Source organism: Aedes albopictus, chromosome 1 (assembly GCF_035046485.1).
Source record: "Aedes albopictus strain Foshan chromosome 1, AalbF5, whole genome shotgun sequence".
Taxonomy (NCBI): domain Eukaryota; kingdom Metazoa; phylum Arthropoda; class Insecta; order Diptera; family Culicidae; genus Aedes; species Aedes albopictus.
Window position 1 is genome coordinate 275,943,073 of NC_085136.1, and position 21,131 is coordinate 275,964,203.

Here is a 21,131-nt window from a genome sequence, read left to right on the forward strand (position 1 = left end):
GAATCCTTATTTTTCCAAATTTTCGCCCCCTTCGGCCTGATTTTCGCCCACTTTGGAAATCACCGAATTAAATGAACGAAACCGAGTTTTTTTTTGGGTACAGTGACGTAGCCAGAAATTTACTGTGGGAGGGATTTTCGACGATCAAGGACACTCACATTTCGTAAAAATGATGTCATGAACATTCAATTTGAATCATAGCTGAAAAATAGCGGCGCAGCCGAAAAATTTTTTTTTTCTGAAGGCGTTTTATACTGAAAATTTGTTCCTCAAATTGTGGCTTTTGGAGGTGGCGGCATACAAAATTAAAAATTGATATAATTTGCACAAAATAGAATAAAAATTTAACAGTTTTTTTGGTAACATCGCGGCCCCCCTAGACTGGCTTCACGGCCCCCCAGGGGGCCGCGGACCACCGGTTGGGAACCCGTGGTTTAGAGGCATTTCAGAGCGTTTTAAAGCGTTTCAAGGCGTGTTATGGAGTTTTAATGCGTTCCAGGGCGTTTCAGGTGGTTCAAGGGGGGCTTCGGAGGCTCGCAGGTAAATTTCAAAGAGGTTTAATTGGGCTATCAGAACCGTTTCAAAGCGTTTCAGGGCGTTTAAGGGAATTTCAGAAGATTTCCGATGAATTTGATGATGCTTAAGAGGTTCGCAGGTGAATTTCACGGAAGTTTCATGAGAGTTTCAGAAGCGTTCAAAAGCGTTTCAAGACGTTTCAATGCGTTTTAGGAGATTTCACAGGAGTTATAGTGGGCTCAGGGCTAGAGGATCTCAGGTAAATTTCACTGAGGTTTAATGGGAATTTCAGAGACGTTTCTAAGCGTTTCAAATCGTTTCAAGGTGTTTCATGAGGAGTAGGGCAGTTCAGACTTTGTACATGTCAAAAATTTAAAGCTCCCATATGTTCATTGCAATCCGTGGTGCAAAACTAGAGTCCTGTCAAATTTTCAGTCATTTCGGTGGTGATTTAATGGTGGCCCAAAAGCAAAATAGGTTTATATGGGAATTACTATGGAGAATTTACGAAAAAGGTTCCTCGCGCTGTAGAGCATTACCACATGGATGAAGTCATAGGGTCAAAGCCGAACTGAATTCTTCAGATCTCAATGATGAATGTTGCCGTTGACCGGATCTTATTTCGACAATCAGCAAAAAAGATATTAAACAAATTCTCACTCACATGCGCGTCTTTATACACGATGTCCTACAAGATGTGCAAGAAGGTAACACGCATACTATGATTGCATGTCAAGCGTGTCGGTCGAGCTGCGGTCTTCTGTTCAAGCATGCATGGACGATAATTGATTAATAACTTCTGTCTCGTGAGTCAAAACGAGTTGCGGTCTTCGGCAACATTCATCATTGAGGTCTGAAGAATTCAATTTGACTTTGACCCTATGACTTCATCCATGTGTTTATGCTCTACAGCACGGAAAACTTTTTTTTAAAATTCTCCATAGTAATTCCCATATAAACCTATTTTGCTTTTGCGCCACCATTACATCACCACAGAAATGGCTGAAAATTTGACATGACTCTAGTTTTGCACCAAGAATTACAATGAACATATGGGAGCTTTGAATTTTTGACATGTACAAAATCTGAACTGCCCTAATGAGGAGGTTTCACAGGGGTTTTACGGGGCTTCAGAGGCTCTCAGGCGATTTTTTTTAATGCGTTTCACGGCGTTTCAAGAGGTTTAGGGGGCAAGTGGGCTTCAGAGCCTTGCTGGTGAATTTCACGTAGGTTAAATAAGGGTTTCAAAGGCATTTCAAAGCATTTCAAGGCGTTTCAATGCGTTTCAGGGCGTATCAGAGCATTTCAGGAGGTTTCACATAGGTTTTAGGGGGCTTCAGAACCTTTCAGATGAATTACATGGAGGTTTTGTAGTAGTTTTAGAGGCGTTTCAAAGAGTTTCATGACATTTCAATGCGTTGCAGGGCGTCCCAGGAGGTTTTCGGAGGGTTTTACGGGGGCTTCAGAGACTCAGGTTAATTTCTCACAAGTTTCATAGGGGTTTCAAAGCGTTTCGAGAGGTTTAAGGGTCCTCAGAGGCTTATGGGGCTTCATGTGGGTTTTGGGGGCGTTTGAATGCATTTAAAGGCGTTTCAATGCGTTTTGGGGCGTTTCAGGAGGTTCCAGAGTGGTTTCAGAGGGTTCAAAGGCTTTCAGGTAGATTTCATGAAAATGTCATGGTGGTTCTAGAGGCGTTTCAAAACGTTAAAAGGTATCTCAATGGCCTTCAGAGCGATTTCAGAGGAATACAAAATCCCATTTAACTTTTCCTCTATTATTGCGTAAATCTCTTAGAGACAACCAAATACGTTGGTAGATTCGATTACCCATACTCGGGGAGTTTTTGGAGATCTTCAAACTGACAATGAACTTACCACTTGATATCTTATAGTTACATGAGGCTGTGTAAGCATAAATTCCATTCATAATGATCCAAGAGATCACTGATTATGCCTGTAGATCAGATGGCCTAAACTCCAGCGAGTTTTCGGATACTCTTAACTTTTAACCCTTAAACACTCCGTAAACATCCCCTAACTCTTAATTCTGCCTTTTTCCCGTAAACCAGCTTCATCTGAAATCTTGAGTACTCCAACTGTTCTCGACACAGTCAAATTCCATTTAGGTAACGTTACCTAAATGGAGGGTCCTAAATAGATTTTACCTAAATGGATCCTACCTAGGAGGTTTCAGAGTAAACGGAAAGTTTTGGGCGTAGTTTGACCATCACCAGGTAGTCAGAATCGATGTTGGTGCCACGATAGGTCATGACGTCGATATTGTCGGAGAAGTGCCGTCCCGTAATCAGAATGTGATCGATTTGTCATTCCATCTGCTGTGGTGTTCTCCAGATGTAACGATAAGGGAGGCTGTGTTGAAAAGAGGTGCTAAATACCTATGGCCATATTTTTGGAGGCGGTTAAATTGATGAGCCGTGGACCGTTTCCGTTCGTCAGGCTAAACTTGGTTGGTTCTAAACTTTGCAATCGACGCACACTGGGGCAGAACTGAAAATACATGGAAAAAACCTCTAGCTCGTCGAGATGTCGAGATACTCATTTGGTGTCTTCAGAGAAAATATTTCTATGGACATGGTCGATATTCTGAGCGGTAGTCAATTTTTCTTACGTTATTCGCATAAAAGTCCTATAAGTCATTTTGGCCAAATTGCATTTTAGCGATATGGTTTCTTCGGCAAAGTTGTTCGGCTATTTATGCTGAAAAAGTTTGCTGAAGACGTCAAATTTCCAAAGCCTACTATTCTTGAGATATTGACCGATTTATAAAATACCTACCTAAAATCGATTTTTTTCATTAAAATACGTTTTTAAACAAATTTAATGTCCGTTTTCGAGTTATAATAATGAAAAATACTAAAATAAAACATATATCGAGGAAATTAGTTGAAAAAAATAAAATATGCATTGATTTTATATAGAAAGTTCCCGAAAAACACGCAAAATGTACATAGGACGTTCTTGCAGTCGGGCAAGTTCGGGCAAGTTTTTTCATCGGCAATCACCTAAAAAATCCATTAGCTTTTATGTAAAAAATTTTCACAGACATGATATTTAATGATTTTTTCTAAATTGAGTTCAAAGTTTACTGTTTTGAGTAAATTAGTACAAAATTTTTGTTCATAAAATACTACGTTTTAAGGTGCCAAGTGACCCATAAAAAGGATAGATACAATCTAGTAATAGATTTAGTTGTTTCTAATCTCCAAACAAATTGCAAAACACAAAAATGTCCCAAATGCCGCCAATAAAAGCATGCCTTGATTTTATCATTCGTTAATGATTTATTCACACGTAATGTATTTGCGTGATGATTCAATGACTGTTTTACAACACATCCAGATTTTGTAGAGATCTAGACATATGTTTGCTTTCTGTGATGGCCACTAATTTGAAAGACAGCTAAGTAATAGAGGAATCAAATAACAAAGAATAGTTATTTACTGGTTTATTTCTGATGAATTTTATTAATTTTGCTTAGTACGCAAAATATTTAAATATTTAATACGTACGTCTAGGTTAAAATAATTGAAAAGCTTTTCTATGTTTTTTACTCACATGCTTTTGAGTTTTTAGATCATTGAATACATTTATTTATGCTTATAACTCTCCAATTTTTTTAATATCTGTATTAAATAAGATAATAATCATACAATCAAAAAATATTCATGATGTGTGACTGTATAACGCATTGACGAATGATAAAACCAAAGCATACTTTCATTGGCGTTTGGGACATTTTTATGTTTTACAATTTGTTTGGAGATTAGAAACAACTAAATCTATGACTAGATGGTATCTATACTTTTCATGATTCACTTGGCACCTTAAAACGTAGTATTTTATGAACAAAAATTTTGAACTAATTTACCCAAAACAGTAAACTTTGAACTCAATTTAGAAAAAATCATTAAATATCATGTCTGTGAAAATTATTTACATGAAAGCTAATGTATTTTTTAGGTGATTGCCGATGAAAAAACTTGCCCGAACTTGCCCGACTGCAAGAACGTCCTATATACATTTTGCGTGTTTTTCGGGAACTTTCTATATAAAATCAATCCATATTTTATTTTTTTCAACTAATTTCCTCGATATATGTTTTATTTTAGTATTTTTCATTATTTTATCTCGAAAACGGACATTAAATTTGTTTAAAAACGTATTTTAATGAAAAAAATCGATTTTAGGTAGGTATTTTATAAATCGGTCAATATCTCAAGAATAGTAGGTTTTGGAAATTTGACGTCTTTAGCAAACTTTTTCAGCATAAATAGCCGAACAACTTTGCCGAAGAAACCATATCGCTAAAATGCAATTTGGCCAAAATGACTTATAGGACTTTTATGCGAATAACGTAAGAAAAATTGACTACCGCTCAGAATATCGACCATGTCCATAGAAATATTTTCTCTGAAGACACCAAATGAGTATCTCGACATCTCGACGAGCTAGAGGTTTTTTCCATGTATTTTCAATCCTGCCCCAGTGTGCGACGGTCTGAATTCCTTTTCTTAACCTACCTGAGCGATTAGATTCCTATGATGATCTTGAAATCGTTGATTGGGCTTGCTTTAGAGCTGGGCGTAGGATGCATCTTTGTGATCGTCAGTCTTCTGAAATAAGGGATGTGCACATTGATTGTTGAGCCGTTCGGCCGAAAGCCGTATGGCCGTAATCTAAATGACAATGTCGCGATCTGTGATGAAAACAACTATTCTGCTGTGTTAAATTAAAAACACAACCCCACTTCAGCATGCTTAACCACTTACATGTCGCCAGTTCAGAGAGGGCAATGTCACAATTGCAGGTTAGAAATTCAGATAGCTAGCTACATTTCTAGTTTACCCGGAAATACCCGGCTTTCCACGCAGATGGTTTTCTACGATAGCAAAAAAAGAGGTAAAATCTACATACCGACTGGCTTCGCCGTACCCAAAAGGCTTAAAATGCCGCAAAAACAAGATTCTCGAGTCTCGCCTTCATCCGTATCGCTGCGCTGGCTGGTTGCTTCTGCTGCATCTCAGCACCTAGCAGCAGTAGACGAAGGAAGAGCTCCATGCGGTAACGAATACCTGCCGCTAAACGAAGAACAAACACACGTTTACACATTCAGTCATGCAGATGCAGCATCAGTGCAGTAGACTACCTAGACCCTAGCCAAGAGTGCACGTGGCTAAGGGGAGAGGGCTCACCAAAGTGATACATACGTTCAAGTTAGGTTTGCAGCAATTCTCGTTTTTTTTCGGTTGGTGCAGAACTTGTTAGTCCTATCAAACTACTAGGTAGGTAGCTTTTTTTTCCGGATTTACCGTGCGGGTGGATTTCCGGAGTGAAACTGAATCCCATTTTTCTCCTCTTTCGTCGATGATAGTTTTTGCTTGAGTGTTTAATTTGGGGTGGTGCATTTCGTTTACGTTGGATCCACCTTTTTGATTGTTGATGCCTCCATATACGGGATGTTTTCAACATTTCTTAGTACATTTTTCAATGAAATTCGACAATTTTCTATGGATAACTAGATCTAGTATCTCAAACGTGCTTTACGTTTTTTTTTTAACTGTAGTAAGTTACTAATGCAGCAAGCAACACTCTGTATCGATTGTTAGGTACACATTCAGTTAAAAACACGTACACACGCACGCACCCGCATCATCTGCAGGCGAGCCAAATAACACGGGAGCTACCACTTCCGCCACCAGCCTTCCCGTTTCTAATTTGCTAGATTTATGAGCGTAAAAGTTCCGAACATTCGCACCACATGGGATTGATTGCGGCCGAATAAATCACCGGCGGAACTTTTTGGCGCAACTTGTTATTCCCGACCCGACGACGCGATGGCTGGGAGACGTAGGAAACACGGACATACACACACCCCCAAATACCTATCCTTGAGTTTCCCGGGTATTTTTTTCCGGGTTCTGGGTTGTGGGAGAAGGTTTCGGGACCCGGCAGGAAGATGGAAGATTGATTAGATAGGAAAACTTTTCTCCCGGTCTGTACTTTCCAAGAAAGAAACAACTCTTTCGGAAGGAGTCATCACACCTGAGGGAGAATATTTCAATTTAACAGCTTAGACTTTGCATGCCTTCTTGGCTCACCGTTTTGCGGCAGGATAATTTGAATGTTTCTGTGAATTTTCTCTCATTTAAATTTAAATTATACAACGGGTTGCATGGCAGCTTTTGGGATTCCTGCGAAAAGATATACTTTATTGATTGAACTCTTTTTGTTTTCTCCTTCTTCAATTTTCTGTTTGTTTATCACGAAATCCAGTCAATTTGTTTGATTTACTCAGCACAGCTAGCTCGTCTAGTAGAAAAAAAATGCTTTCTCATTGCATCCATTTTAAAACCATCACCCACATATGATAGTTCCAACTCTCGAATTCAAGCCAATGAAACTAGGGCGCGTTCTGGTCCCTAAAAAACTTCATCCAATTGGTCTCACCATGTAGAACAGTTTGCAGTAGGGGAAAAAGTTCACCATGGACTGTTGCTTGTGGATGAAACCTCATCGAGTCAGGTCACACACACAGTATGACATACGATTTGCCTAGTTCAGTCGTAGGAACGAACAAGAATCAACCCCTTGCGGCGGAGGTAAATTGATTTTTAACAACCGGAAATTATTGGAAAAGTTCGATATCTGATCGAACCTGATGCCACTACTACTCATTGGTCAGAGGGGACTTATTGGTTTTGACAGTACGATTTGTCCCTAACTATGTATATTTCGTGTGACATGGGAAATGTAGCTTTACCCTAGCAAGCTTGGTGTCGATTAGGGTCCATTTGTATGGTCACACATGCCTGCGCAGAGCTCCAAAAATCGAGTCTTAATCAGTTCTACGATAAGGAACTTACTTAAATTCACATATCTTGCGCCATTTCCAAATATTTCAAAAAAAAAAACCTTAATTAATCCACCTTGCGGTGATGGCGCCTTTCTGGTGCCTTCGGAAAACCCCAATTCAATAAATCTCAAGTGATATGTTCATAAATATCCTACTTTTATACGTCTAACAAAAATCCATTTCATGGCACCAGAAATCGTATCGTTTATCCAGAGGATGATGTTTGAGCCTTTAATTCTTAAAATAAAGCTGCAATCTTGAATTTTTAGCCGCCGTTTTGGATTCAATTCCACCATCTTGGAAATTCTGCTCGTCATTTTTAACTCCAGACATCTTCCTCATACCAGATATATGTACTCATATTGATTGATTTTAGAGCCTGAAACTTTATTAAACAGCCGCCATCTTAAATATTGGACCGCCATCTTGGTTATTCTGGTTGTTATATTTGGACTCTGGAAATCCTCCCTATACCAAATATACCCTCATTGTATGATTTATTAATCCAAAACACCATTGAATAGCCACCATCTTGAGTTTTGAGACGCCATCTTAGAATTTAGAACGCCATCTTGAATAATCTGGCCACCATTTTTGGACTCAGGACATATTCTCCATATTATAGTGGACCTCGTGGCCGTGCGGTTAGCGGCGTCAGTCGTTTAGTGAGTGCCACGCAAAGAGGGTTCGATTCCCGCTCCAGTTGGAGGAAACTTTTCGTCAAACGAAAAATTCTTCACTGGTCCACTGGGTGTTCCATGTTGTCCGTTGCCTAATGTTAGTGGTTATTCAGTCTGTGCAACCTCTGGTTGAAGACGGTGTAGTGTCTTTTTTTTAATATACCAAAATCCACATTGCATGGTTTTTAGACCTAAAACTCCATTGAACAACTGCCATCTTGAATTTGGAGCCACCATCTTGGATTTTGGACTACCATCTTGAAAATTTGGGCCGTCATTTTTGGATTCCAGTCATCTTTCCCATACCAAATAAACCCATATTACATGATTTTAGAGCTTTAAACACTGAAAAATAGTCACCGTCTTGAATTAGCAGACGCTATCCTGGATTTTAGACCGCCATCTTGTATATTTGTTTTTTCAATTCTTAACCACTTAACCTTATTTACAGCTCTTTTGTCCACTTGGGTACTACGTGAGCGATTCCTATTGGCAGCTGCACTTACACTTTTTGTGCAACGCCTAAATGTATTATATTATTCTATTACATTCATTATATCGAACTGGTTGCTATTTGCTTTGGCCAACTCAGAACTAGTCTCATCCTCGCATACTTTCGTTCATACAAATATGTCACAATTTATATGAAGCGTAGAAGTTTGCCAGATCCCCCTCGTCCCCACTAAGAGTCTACGCAGTTTATGGACAGGCCCTTAGAGCTAAAGGTATGCTCAGAAGAGGGTCAGGTGTCAGCTGCTCTCGGGGGAAGTGTAACTGAAAAAAAGTGCCGAGGTTGGAACCGAAACCATGACCATCCGCTTATGAAGCGAACGTGTGATCACATCGCCACGGGCCCCGGAAATCTCATCTTGTATACTCTGGTCGCCATTTTTGTAATCCGGCCTTCTGCCCCATACCAAATATACCCATATTGCGAGGAATTAGGGCCTAAAACTCAATAAAACAGCTGAAATCTTGAATGCTGAGCTGCCATCTTAGATTTTAGTCCACCATCTTGTGTACATGTATTATGGTCGCCATTTTTTAAGCCCGGCATTCTTTCCCATACCAAGTATGTCCTTATTGCTTGGTTTTGGATTCTAAAAAACATTAAACAGCTGCCATCTTGAATTTGGAGCAGCTATCTTGGATTTTAGACCGCCATCTTGGATATTCTCCAGACTTTTATCCCTTATCGAAAATACCCATATCACATGGTTTTAGAGCCTGAAACAGCATTTAACAGCCGCCATCTTGAATTTTGGGTTCATGGTCATGGATATTCTGGTCGCCATTTTTAGACTACAGACATCTTCCCTATACCCCATACCATTAGACAGACGCGACAACTTGGTCAAATTATAGGGGGGGGGGGGGCAAAGCCAGGTTTTTCTGATTTTTTGTATGGGAAAATTGAAAAATCGTCAAATATTAGAGGGGCAAAACTATGCTTGCCCCCTCTAAGTTGGCGCCTATGCCATTAGAGCATAAAACTCCATCGAACAGACGTCATCTTGAATTTTGAGCCTCCATCTTGAGTATTAGGCCGCCATCTTGAATTTTGAGCCGACATCTTGAAATTCTGGTCTCCAGTATTGATTCCTGCTCAAAATTTGTCAACCATGATAGAGGTTACAAAAATCGCTGTAGTTGGATGTGGCGCGTGATGGGGCTTGGTTCAGTTTTATATACGGCCAGTTCTACCGGTGCTGGTCCGGATCACTGAAATGGCCATAACTCCGGAACGCCTTGACCAATCCGGACCATTTCCAATAGCAAACAATGCGGTAAAATTCCGGTTCGATTCGAGCTATAATCCATAAAATCGGCCAATGGGAAGTGCCTTAAAAATGAGTGATTTTATTTTGCGCACAGACATACATACATACACACATACAGACATCATCTCAATTCGTCGAACTGAGTTGATTAGTATGTGCGACTTCATCCTTCGAGCCTTTTTTCGAAAATTCGTTTTTTGAGTGTATGTACATATAGCCTTTCCAGTACCCTTAGTGTACGCGAAAGGCAAAAATAAATATATCTCTGAATATACAATATTTCGATCTTCCAAACAAAGACTTTACATCATATTGATGAAAGGCATGTAGTTAGCAAGCTTATGGGACAACCTCCTTAAATGTTACCAAAATTGCAGAATAAAAAACTATGAAGATGCGTTCATGAAGTGTAGATATTTGATTAGGTTAGAATCAATTTAAAAGTATATTATTACACTAGTTTACAGCATTTTTGAACTCGGTAAGCTGATGATCATTTTTGGTGTAGAATCATGCCCTGAATTCGAAAACGCGAAGGAAAAAAATTACAGTAGAGCGGACATTTTTTCGACTTTCCATACAAGGGTGATGATTTGAAACCGATTTTTGTTCTATTTTTAAGCAACGTCACTCACTTCACACATCTCATTCACCGTAATCAATGCTCCGATTGAGCTGATTTTTTTACTGTAACTCGCCTACATATGATATGTCAAATAAACGTTGAGAAAGAATTTTTATATTGTTTTTTTCTTATTGAAAAAAATACATTTCTTCATATATTTTTGGAAATTTGGCTAAAATTTAAGGAGATCGTCCCTAAAACTCGCCAATATATTGAATTTCATCAATCTGATGCAAAACCTGCATTCAGATGATCGAATGGTATTGTATTCAGCTTTTAATTTATGGAAAAAGATTTGTAATTGGTTGAACAAAACGCAAGATATTTGAATTTTAGTAAATTCCATATTTTTAAAAGTTGTAAAACTTGATATTGAGCTAAAACTCAAAAATCGCTCTACTTAAAATTTTTTGAAGCACGGTTTCGAAATCAGTGCTAAATTGTACTTCAAAAACTTTGGTCGTTGACAGAAGTTCACGACTTTCGTTTTATTTTGTAAACTTGTGTTATTAGCTTTATTAAGGAGATTTTCAGCCCGCGTTTGGTTCATCTCATCATACATTTGAAATATCACATGTAAGCGAGTAACAGTGAAAATACCATCTAAATCGGAGCTTTGTGTACGGTCATCTTGAAAGTTTGTCTTCAATCAATTCGGAGACACTTTGCCGAAGGCACAAACTTTGTAGCTGATTTTAATACTGTGCTTGGCTATTTTCTTAAAGTTGAGGTGAATTTCAACAAAAATTTCTCCAACGATTCCTCAGGTATCCCTTTACAATGCGTCCTTATCTATGTTTTACTATGAACATTTCTCTAATGATTCCTCCAAAGAATCCTAAGGAATTTAGCCGGAATTTTTCCTCGGGTCTTTCTTAAGGAATTTCTCAAAATATTCTTCTTGAAATTAGGTTTCTTTGGAAATTACCTCGAAAAATCCTCTTGGGATTTCTTTGTAAATTTTCTAAGAAATCCATACAAGGTTTGCTGCAGAAAATCCTGAATGTATTACTTCATACATTTTTTTTAAATAATTCTGATAGAATCGCTTCTAGAATATCATCAGAATTATTTCCTGGATATTATCGTTGGGATTTATCCAGAAATTCTCAAAAAAATGTTAAGAAATTTTACCATGTTTTTAAGGCGCTTTTTCAGAAATTCATTCAGAGATTTTTTTAGGATATTCTTTTCACTCTTTTTCGAAAATTTCTGTAAGGGTTTCCTGTGGAAATTCAGATTTATTTTCCATGGAGTATTTCAGAATTTTTGCTGGAATTTGTCAATAGGGGTCTTTAAGGTATTACTTCACATATTCTGGAATTCTCACAAGCATTTATTCAAAAATTCCTCCAGCAAATTTTCAAGAGGGTCTTCTGGAAGTTCCCCCAGAGGTATCTCTACAAGTTCCTCCAAGGATTGCTTGGGATTTCTAGAGACCAATTGTCTGGAGTTTTTAAAGTTTTTTTTTTTGCGATTCCGTTACAGTTTTTTTTTTTCAAAGAATCTTTAATCAATTCCAGCTGGAATTGTTCCAACATCAATTCCAAGATATGTTTCATTAATTTTTTCATAAACATCTGCACGGACATTCACCTGTTCTTCCAACTATTTTTTCAGGAATTCCTTACAAACATCATTTTTTTCCAAAATTTTTCTTCGGTTGCTCCCTAAAAAGTTCCTCCAATTTTTTTTTAGATTCTGCAGCATTTTTTTAAGAAATTTCTCCATGGCAGTTCAGGATCTTTTTGTACTAATACCTTCGGAAGATGTATAAGATATTCCTCTTCAGCTCTTCCAAGGATTCCTTCAGAAAGTTTTCCTGGGGTCTTTCGGAAAATTCATTGAGATAAAAAAAAAAATTCCACCACTACCTTTGTCTGCCACTGATGCAGGGATTTCTTTCGACATCGTTTTTAAGATTTCTTTAGAATTTTTTAACGAATTTCTCCAGGAATCTATGAAAAATTGTCAGTACAAATCCTATAGAATCTATGGAATTGAATATCTACAGAATAAAATGAAGAAAAAATGTCGAAGGAATTCCAGGAGGAGTTTTTTTCAGAAAATTCTGCAAAAATACCTGGAGAAACTTCTAAGGAAACCCTTGGTGGAATTCTTCGAAAAGGTGAATAAGGAATTCTTAGGTATTTTTGAATCCTTCAATCAAACTGTTGGAGGGATTTAAAAGTATTTTTGAATATTGTAGGTGTATTTCTAAAGAAATTTCTTTGGAAACATCTAGAGAAATGCCTCTGAAGATCCTTAGAAAAAAAAACTCTTGAGCTAAGTCTATTTAAAGAATTTTATAAAGAAATTCAAAGAAAACGTTTCTGAACAAATTCCTTAAAGAAACCGTGGAGCAATACTTAGAGTAGCCATTAGGACAAATTATTGGAACAATATACGGAGGAATATTTGGAAGAAATTCCGGAAGAAACTCTGTATCGACTCTTGCAGGCATCTCTGGAGGAACGCCTGTTCAAATCATTAAAAGTAACAATGTAAGAATCTGTTAGAATTTTCCAAATGAAACCCTGCAGAAATTCCGTGACACGGAGGAATTCCTGAACAAACATCTGGTAGACTTCTTGGAAAAAAAACCTATCCAAATTTCAAGAGCAATTTTGAAACTTTCATTCCCTGAAGGAATCACTAGAGGTATTCCTAAAGGAACTAGTAGATGATTTCATGGAAAAAATCTCGTACGAAATTTTGAAAAATGTGTGATGGAATTTCTTTCGAAAACCAACGGAAGCTTTTCGAGAGGAATTTTTGGAGAATGTTCTGTAGGATTAATTTCTGAAGTAATCCATTAAAGACATTCAAACTTACGCAAGAAGTTTGTGGACATCTTTCAGAAAAGAATTCTTTTCCCGCTTAAGCACCTCCAGAGAGAATCAAAATGGTGTTAGAAAAACTTTCGTTTAACCTATTGTTTTTCGGTTTTATAGCTAAACCGCAATACGTCGATGTTCAGCCAGGAACTCCTACCAGAATTCTTCCCGGAATTCCTCCGGCAGTTCCTCCCAGTACTCCTCCAGGAGTTCCTCCAGACGTTTTTTAAGAAATTCCTCCAGGAATTCCTTCAGCAATTCTTCCTAGAATTCCTTCAAATATTTCTCTAGGAATTCATCCACGATTTTCATAAAACATTTCTTGAGAAATTCCTCCAGAAATTCCTCCAGGAAGTCCATCAGAAATTCTGCCAAGAATTCCTCCAGAGATTCTTCTAGAAATTCCTTCAGTTATTCCTCCAAATACTCCTCCAGGAGCTCCTCCAGGTACTTCTCCAGGTACTTCTCCAGAAATCCTCCAGGAAATCCTCTAGAAATTCATCAAGGAAATCCTCTAGGAATTCCTCGAGGAAACCCGTCAGGAATTTATCCAGGGATTTCTCCAAGAATTTCTTGAGTACTTTCTCCAAGAATTCCTCCAGGTATTCGCCCAGGATTTCGTTCAGGAATTCATTCAGGATTTCGCCTAGGAATTCATCCAGGATTTCGTCCAGGAATGCCTCCAGGAGTTCCTCCAGGAGTATCTAAAGTTGTACATTGAGGTATTCCTTCAGGTATTCCTCCAAGAATTCCTTCAGAAATTCATCCAGGAATTCCTCCAGGATTTCGTCCAGGAATTCCTCCAGGAATTATTTCAGGAGTTTCTCCTGGAGCTCCACCAGGAACTCCTCCAAGAATTCCTCCAGGTATTCGCCCAGAAGGTCCTTCAGAAATTCCTCCAGGACTTCGTCAGAAATTCCTCCAGTATTTCGTCCCGGAATTTCTCCAGCATTTCGTCCAGGAATTCCTCCAGGAGTTCCTCAAGAAGTTCCTACAGGAGTGCCTACAGTAGTTAAAGACACGGACACGTTTAATGCTTCCAGTGAGCTTTTCCCTCTTTGAAGGAAGCACGGCACTAGACAATGGACTAGCATGCAAAGCGCAGTGGTACAGCCGAAAACTTTTACTGACAGCTACGGCGGGAATCGAACCCAAGCTTCTCAGCACGAGGCGACTAAATGCTTGGTGACATTGGCCACACGGCCACGAAGCCACACAGTTCTTTTAGGTATTCCTCCAGGAGTGTCTCCAGGAATTCCTCCAGAAATTCCTCCACGAATTCCTTTAGGAGTTCCATCAGTAATCCCTCCAGGAGTTCCTCCGGGAACTCCTCCAGGAGTTCCTCCAGAAGCTCCTCCGGGAATTCCTCCTGGAATTCCTCCAAGATTTCCTCCAGGAATTCCTCCATGATTTCCTCCAGGAATTCCTCCAAGATTTCCTCCAGTAATTCCTCCAAGAGTTCCTCCAGAAATTCCTCCAGGAGTTCCTGAAGGAAATCTTTCAGGAGTTCCTCCAGGAAAACCCCCAGGAGCTCCTCCACGAATTTCTTCAAGAGTTCCTCCAGGAATTCCTCCAGTAATTGCTCCAGGAGTTCCGCCAGGAATTTCTCAAGGAGTTCCTCCAGGAATTCCTCCAGGAGTTCCTAAAGGAATTTCTCCAGGACTTCCTCCAAGATTTCTTTCAGGAAGTCCTCCAACAGTTCCTTCAAGAATTCTTCCAGGAGTTCCTAAAGGCATTCCTTCAGGAGTTCCTCCAGGAGTTTCTCAAAGAGTTTATCCAGGAATTTCTCCAGAGATTCCTCCAGGAGTTCTTCCAGGAGTTTCTTCAGGATTTTATCCAGGAATTCTTCCAGGGATTCCTTCAAGAATTCCTCCAGCAACTCTTTCAGGAGTTTCTCCAGGAATTTCTTCAGGAATTCCTCCAGGAATTTCACTAGGAGTTCCTCCTGAAATTCCTCCAGGAGTTCCTAAAGGAATTCCTCTTAGAGTTCCTCCAGGAAATCCTTTAGGAGTTCCTCCATTAATTCCTCCAAGAGTTCCTCCAGGATATCCTCCAGGAGGTCCTCAAGGAATTCCTCCAAGAGTTCCTTCAAGAATTCCTCCAGGAATTCCTCCAGAAATTCCTCCAGGAGTTCCTGAAGGAACTCCTTCACGAGTTCCCCCAGGAATCTTCCAGCTCCAGGAATTCCCCCAGGAATTTCTACAGGAATAACTCCAGGAATTTTTGCAGGAATTGCTCGAGAAATTCATACAAGAATTCCTTCAGGAATTTATCCAGGAGATCATCTTGAGATTCATCTAGGCGTTCCATCAGGGATTAATTCAGGAATTCCTCCAAAAATGCATTCAGGATTCCTCCAGTAATTCCTTCAGGAATCCCTCCAGAAATCACAGCGTGAATCCCTCCAGGAATCACTGCGGGAATCCCTCCAGAAATTCGTCCAGGCATTTCTCCAGGAATGCTTCCAGAAATTCCTCCTGGAATTTCGCCAAGGATTTCTTCTGGTATTTCTCCAGGAATTCCTACAGGAGTTCCTCCAGGAATTCCTCCAGGAGTTCCCCCAGGAATTTTTCCAGGAGTTCCCCCAGGAATTTCTCCAGGTGTTTCTTCAGGAATTCCTCCAGGAATTCCTCCACGAATTCCTCCAGGCATTTCTCCAGGAATGCCTCCAGAAATTCCTCCTGGAATTTCGCCAAGGATTTCTTTTGGTATTTTTTCCAGGAATTCCTACAGGAGTTCCTCCAGAAACTCCACCAGGAGTTCCCCCAGGAATTTTTCCAGGAGTTTCCCCAGGAATTTATCCAGGAGTTTCTTCAGGAATTCCTCCAGGAATTCCTCCAGAAATTCCTCCAGGAGTTCCTAAAGGAATTCCTCCAGAAATTCCTCCAGGAGTTCCTCCAGGAATTCCTCCAAGACTTCCTCCAGGAATTCCTTTCGGAGTTCCTCCGGGAATTCCTCCAGGAGTTCCTCCAGGAGTTTTTCCAGGAGTTCCTCCAGGAGTTCCTCCAGGAGTTCCTCCAGGAGTTCCTCCAGGAGTTCCTCCAGGAGTTCCTCCAGGAGTTCCTCCAGGAGTTCCTCCAGGAGTTCCTCCAGGAGTTCCTCCAGGAATTCCTTCAGGAGGTCCTCCAGGAATTCTTCCAAGATTTCCTCCAGGAATTCCTCCAAGATTTCCTCCAGGAATTCCTCCAAGAGTTCCTCCAAAAATTCCTCCAGGAGTTCCTCCAGGAATTCCTCCAGGAGTTCCTAAAGGAATTTCTCCAGGAGTTCCTCCAAGATTTCTTTCAGGAATTCCTCCAAGAGTTCCTTCAAGAATTCTTCCAGAAGTTCCTGAAGGCATTCCTCCAGGAGCTCCTCCAGAAATTTCTCCAGGAGTTCCTAAAGGAATTTCTCCAGGAGTTCCTGCAGGAATTCCTTCAGGAGCTCCTCCAGGAGCTCCTCCAGGAATTCCCCCAGGAATTTCTCATGGAGTTCCTTCAGGAGTTTCTTCAGGAATTCCTCCAGAAATGCCTCCAGGAGTTTCTTCCAGAAATTTCCTCAGGAACTCCTCCAGGAATTCCTCCAGAAGTTCCTCCAGGAATTCCTCCAGGAGTTCCTCCAGGAATTCCGCCAAGAGTTCATCCAGGAATTCCTCCAGGAGTTCCTAGAGGAATTCCTCCAGGAATTTCTCCAGGAATTCCTCCAGGAATTTCTCCAGGAATTCCTCCAGGAATTCCTCCAGGAATTTCTCCAGGAATTCCTCCAGTAATTTCTCCAGGAATTCCTCCAGGAATTTCTCCAGGAATTCCTCCAGGAATTTCTCCAGGAATTCCTCCAAAAATTCTTCCAGGAATTTCTCCAGGAACTCCTCCAGGAATTCCTCCAGGAATTCCTTCAGGAATTCCTTCAGGAATTCCTCAAGGAAATTCTCCAGGAATTGCTCCAGGAACTTCTCCAGGAATTCCTCCAGGAATTCCTCCAGGAATTCTTCCAGAGATTCTTCCAGGAGTTCTTCCAGGAGTTTCTTCAGGATTTTCTTCAGGGATTCCTTCAGGAACTTCTCCTTCAGATACTCCTTCAGGTATTCTTCCAAAGATTTCTTGACAAATTCCTCCAGGGATTCCTCTAGGAATTCTTCCAAGGGCTCCTCCAAGGAATTCCTCCAGAATTTCATACAAGACTTCCTCCAGGAATTTCTCAAGGAAATTATCCTGGGATTCATCCAGGCGTTCTTTCATGGATTCCTCTAGAAATTCTTCCCAAGATCTCTTCAGCAGCTCATACAGAAATTCCTCCCAGGATTCCTTCAGGATTTTTTCCAGGGCAGGGTTGTAAAATGTCACTAGAATATCATGGAAAAAATGTCATGACATTTTCTGGTTCCACCATTTCCAGTGCAAATTTCCGTCCGTGAACGCAAACCTTCAATAATGCTGGTAAGTTATGGTAAAATAACAAAATCGACGATAAACATTCGCTTACAGGGGCAGTGATATTGGCAAATAAACTATAGGCTCCAGGGATTCCTACAGAAACCCCCTCAGGTATTCTTCCAGATTCCTCTAGAAATTCTTCCAGAAGTTCCTCGAAGATATTTTGCAGGGATTCCTCCAGGAATCCCTACAAGAGTATCTTTAGGAATTCCTCTTAGAGTTACTTCGAGAATTCTTCCAAGAATTTCTCAGGGAATTCCTCCAAGAATTTCTCCAGGAGTTCCTCCAAGAATCCTTCCAGGAGTTTCTTCAGGATTTTCTCCAGGAATGCCTCCAGAGATTCCTTCAGGAAGTTCCTGTAGTTCCTGTAGAAATTCCTCCAGGAGTTCTTTCAAGGATTTCTCTAAGAGTTCCTCCAGGAATTCCGCCAGCTCCAGGAATTCTTCCAGGAATTCCTCCAAGAATTCCTTCAGAAATTCCTCCAGTTATTCATTCAGGGATTTCTCCAGGAATTCCTTCAGGGAACAGGCATTCCTTCAGGGATTTCTCCAGCCATTTCGCCACGGATTCCTTCAGCAATTCGATAAGGAATTCTTCCAGGGATTCGTCCAGGATTCCTCCTGGAATTCTTTCAAGTAATCCTCCAGGAGTTCTTTCAGGAATTCCTCCAATCATTCCTTTTGGGGATTCCACCAGGAGTTCCTCCAGGAATTCTTCTTGGGATTCCGACACCAATTCCTCCAGAGCTTCCTTCAGAAATTCCTCCAAGGATTTCTCCACGAGTTCCTCCAGGAATTCATTCAAGAAATTCTCCAGAGATTCCTCCAGTGATTCCGGAGACTGCGAGCACGAATTGAAAAAGAGCGAAACGAACGGCAAGTGGTGTTCACCGCTGCCAAAGTCGCGCTGAAGACCTAGATAAGGGCAAGCAAAAAGGTCTGCTTTGAGGGCCTCTGTCAGAGTGCCAATCGGTGGGGTGATGCCTACAGGATCGTGATGGCCAAGACGCGAGGTGTAATAGTTCCTACAGAGCAATCTCCATAGCTGTTGGAGAGGATCATCGAGGGGATTTTTCCGCGTAATTATCAAAGTGACTTAGCGTAGGTCACTTAGCGTAAGTATGGCCGCAGGTCCGAACGGAGTTTCGAACTTGACCTTAGAAGTAGCTCTTGCAGAGGTTCCCGAGATGTTCAAGTCTGTTCTGTAGAAATGCCTGGACGAGGGAGTTTTCCTAGAGGTTTGGAAGCAGAGCTAGGTTATTTTTCAAAAGGCGAGGAAACCACCCGGACCCCCGTCGGCATTCCGGTGATGGCTTTCCTGGTAATGGTACAGAATCCTTTTTTGTAGTTAATCCTAAGTCAGATAATATTTTTGTGTGTAAACAGTTTTTCCAGCTGGTTAAGGAATAATATTACAAACCAAGGAATAATATTAACCATTACGTGTTTTACGTTAAGGGAACAGGAAGCGATTGGCCCAGGACCGGGTTCATTGGATCATTTGACGTATACAAATTCAAATCAATCAGTAAACAGTTGAGAACAGACTGTTATTAGTTAGAATAACAATTTCAACACAAATCGTTAATTATTAAAACTTTTCAAAGCAACAGCAAGAATACTAGATTCAGCACAATCAGTCACACCAGTGCAAATGCAGTCAGTGGCGTTGTTCCATAAATATGCATTCTTCGACAAGCTGATGTTGAACAAAAGCTCCACACAGCAACCCCAAGCCGGAGGCCCCATTTTTTGTGTCGCCATTCTCTGTTTTAAGTGTGTTTATTTCGTAGAACAAAATTTAATTAAAACCTACACTTAACTCGGATGCAGCAAGAAAGACCAGACGCCAGTGCACCGCACCGAGTCACTCCTTGGCGAAGAAAGCACGAAACCACGAAACCCCCCGAAGGTAGGTAGATGTTTAATTTTCTTCACAGCTATTCTTCATCGAGAAATGGTCCCGTTTGCTTGCCACACTACGGAGGAAAAACGAGATTCTTTCAGCGGAAAGCAACGTGCTTTTTATTTCTTCTCCCTGACACTACTACTGTCTGTTTGACATTGCGCTGCGCTCCACTCGGCTGCCTGGCTGCGCATTAATTTGGTTGTTTTGCATCGTTTGTCTAACGACTGACGACGAGCCACGTGATTGCAGCAGTTTGCTCAACGTTTCTATTTGGAGAAGCTTCGTTCGGCGGAGGCACAACATTCTTGATTTGTTAGCATTAGCAAATCTGCGGCCGGTCAGGTCTTGTGTTTCGAATCTAACCGGACTGGGCAGTGCAGCAGCAGCAGCAGTGGCATGAGCTTCGGAAATTTATTTTAATTGGATTAAGAAACACACAATAAGTCCGGCTTCCGACCGGACCGGTCGGAGGAGACGAGGTGACAGATGAGGTGGAGGACGGTTGAATGCGCACACTTACCACAATGTTGTTCAGTGTCAATTTCAGGTCGGCCCGGGGCCGGGAGGGTGGTGAACTGCAATTTGCTCGCAGGACATCTCCGGGCTCGTAGCGGTTGTGCTCCGTCCACAGGGTCGGGCCATTGTCGGGTAGTTCTGGAAAAAAGAAGACAGGGAAACAGGGACTTGATTGGATAATGCTTCAATTTGGGGCAAGCTGAGGGAAATATGAAATCCGATCTGATGTTTTAAGGGTATGTGATGTAACGGATTGTAATAGAAATCATGTCCTGATCTTATATCGTTTGCACGACATATACTTTTAAGAGATCACGAATTCTGTGAACAGATATAAGGGTGGATCAAAATATTATTTTCATTTCACACTGCTCATTCAATTGGCATCAAGCTTCTCTATCACTTCGCAATTGTTTGGCTTATTTGGTTAGAATTCTAATTATATAAATAACATTGTTAAAAACGCTACAGAAATTGAAGATTTCGCCATACCTTCCATGGATTATCGTCTGAGAAACTACTACATGAATTATTTCAGAAGTTTCTTTAATTTTTGCTTCAAAAGTTCATTTGAACAGTCGGTTAACCCTTCTTGCGTATTAGGGTCATTTTGACCCAAATCGTGCACTATGTCGACGAGGTGTTCCCAACGTTATGCATTAGAAAAGTTGAAGAATAATAATAAAAATTTGAAGTCGATGGTGTAGTTCAGCAAGTTAATGAAGTTCTGGTCAAGGTTGATACTAGTTACCAATAATATATAACATGATGAATATGAGTTTGGGTTCTAAATATTATCAATCCACCTAAAAGTGTGATGTTTAATCGATCCTTAAAAGTGGCTTTTTAAAAAAGGCCTTATTTTTAAGTTTTGTTCGATGATTTATCAAAAATTCACTAATTGATCTAGCATCATTATTTTTTGAAATGAACTGCTGACAATTAAGAGGATGACACCAGGCCTGCTAAACATCAGTCTCAGTACC

General features: G+C 40.4%; 1 protein-coding gene across 1 annotated transcript in view; it reads right to left on the reverse strand.

The window, feature by feature from the left end:
* Window positions 1-21,131, reverse strand: part of LOC115259474 (uncharacterized) — a 730,118-nt gene that overhangs the window by 101,325 nt on the left and 607,662 nt on the right. Inside the window, exon 6 of the mRNA XM_029860055.2 lies at window positions 20,150-20,283. Coding sequence (XP_029715915.1) covers window positions 20,150-20,283 — 134 coding nt within the window. The remainder of the gene's footprint in view (window positions 1-20,149; window positions 20,284-21,131) is intronic.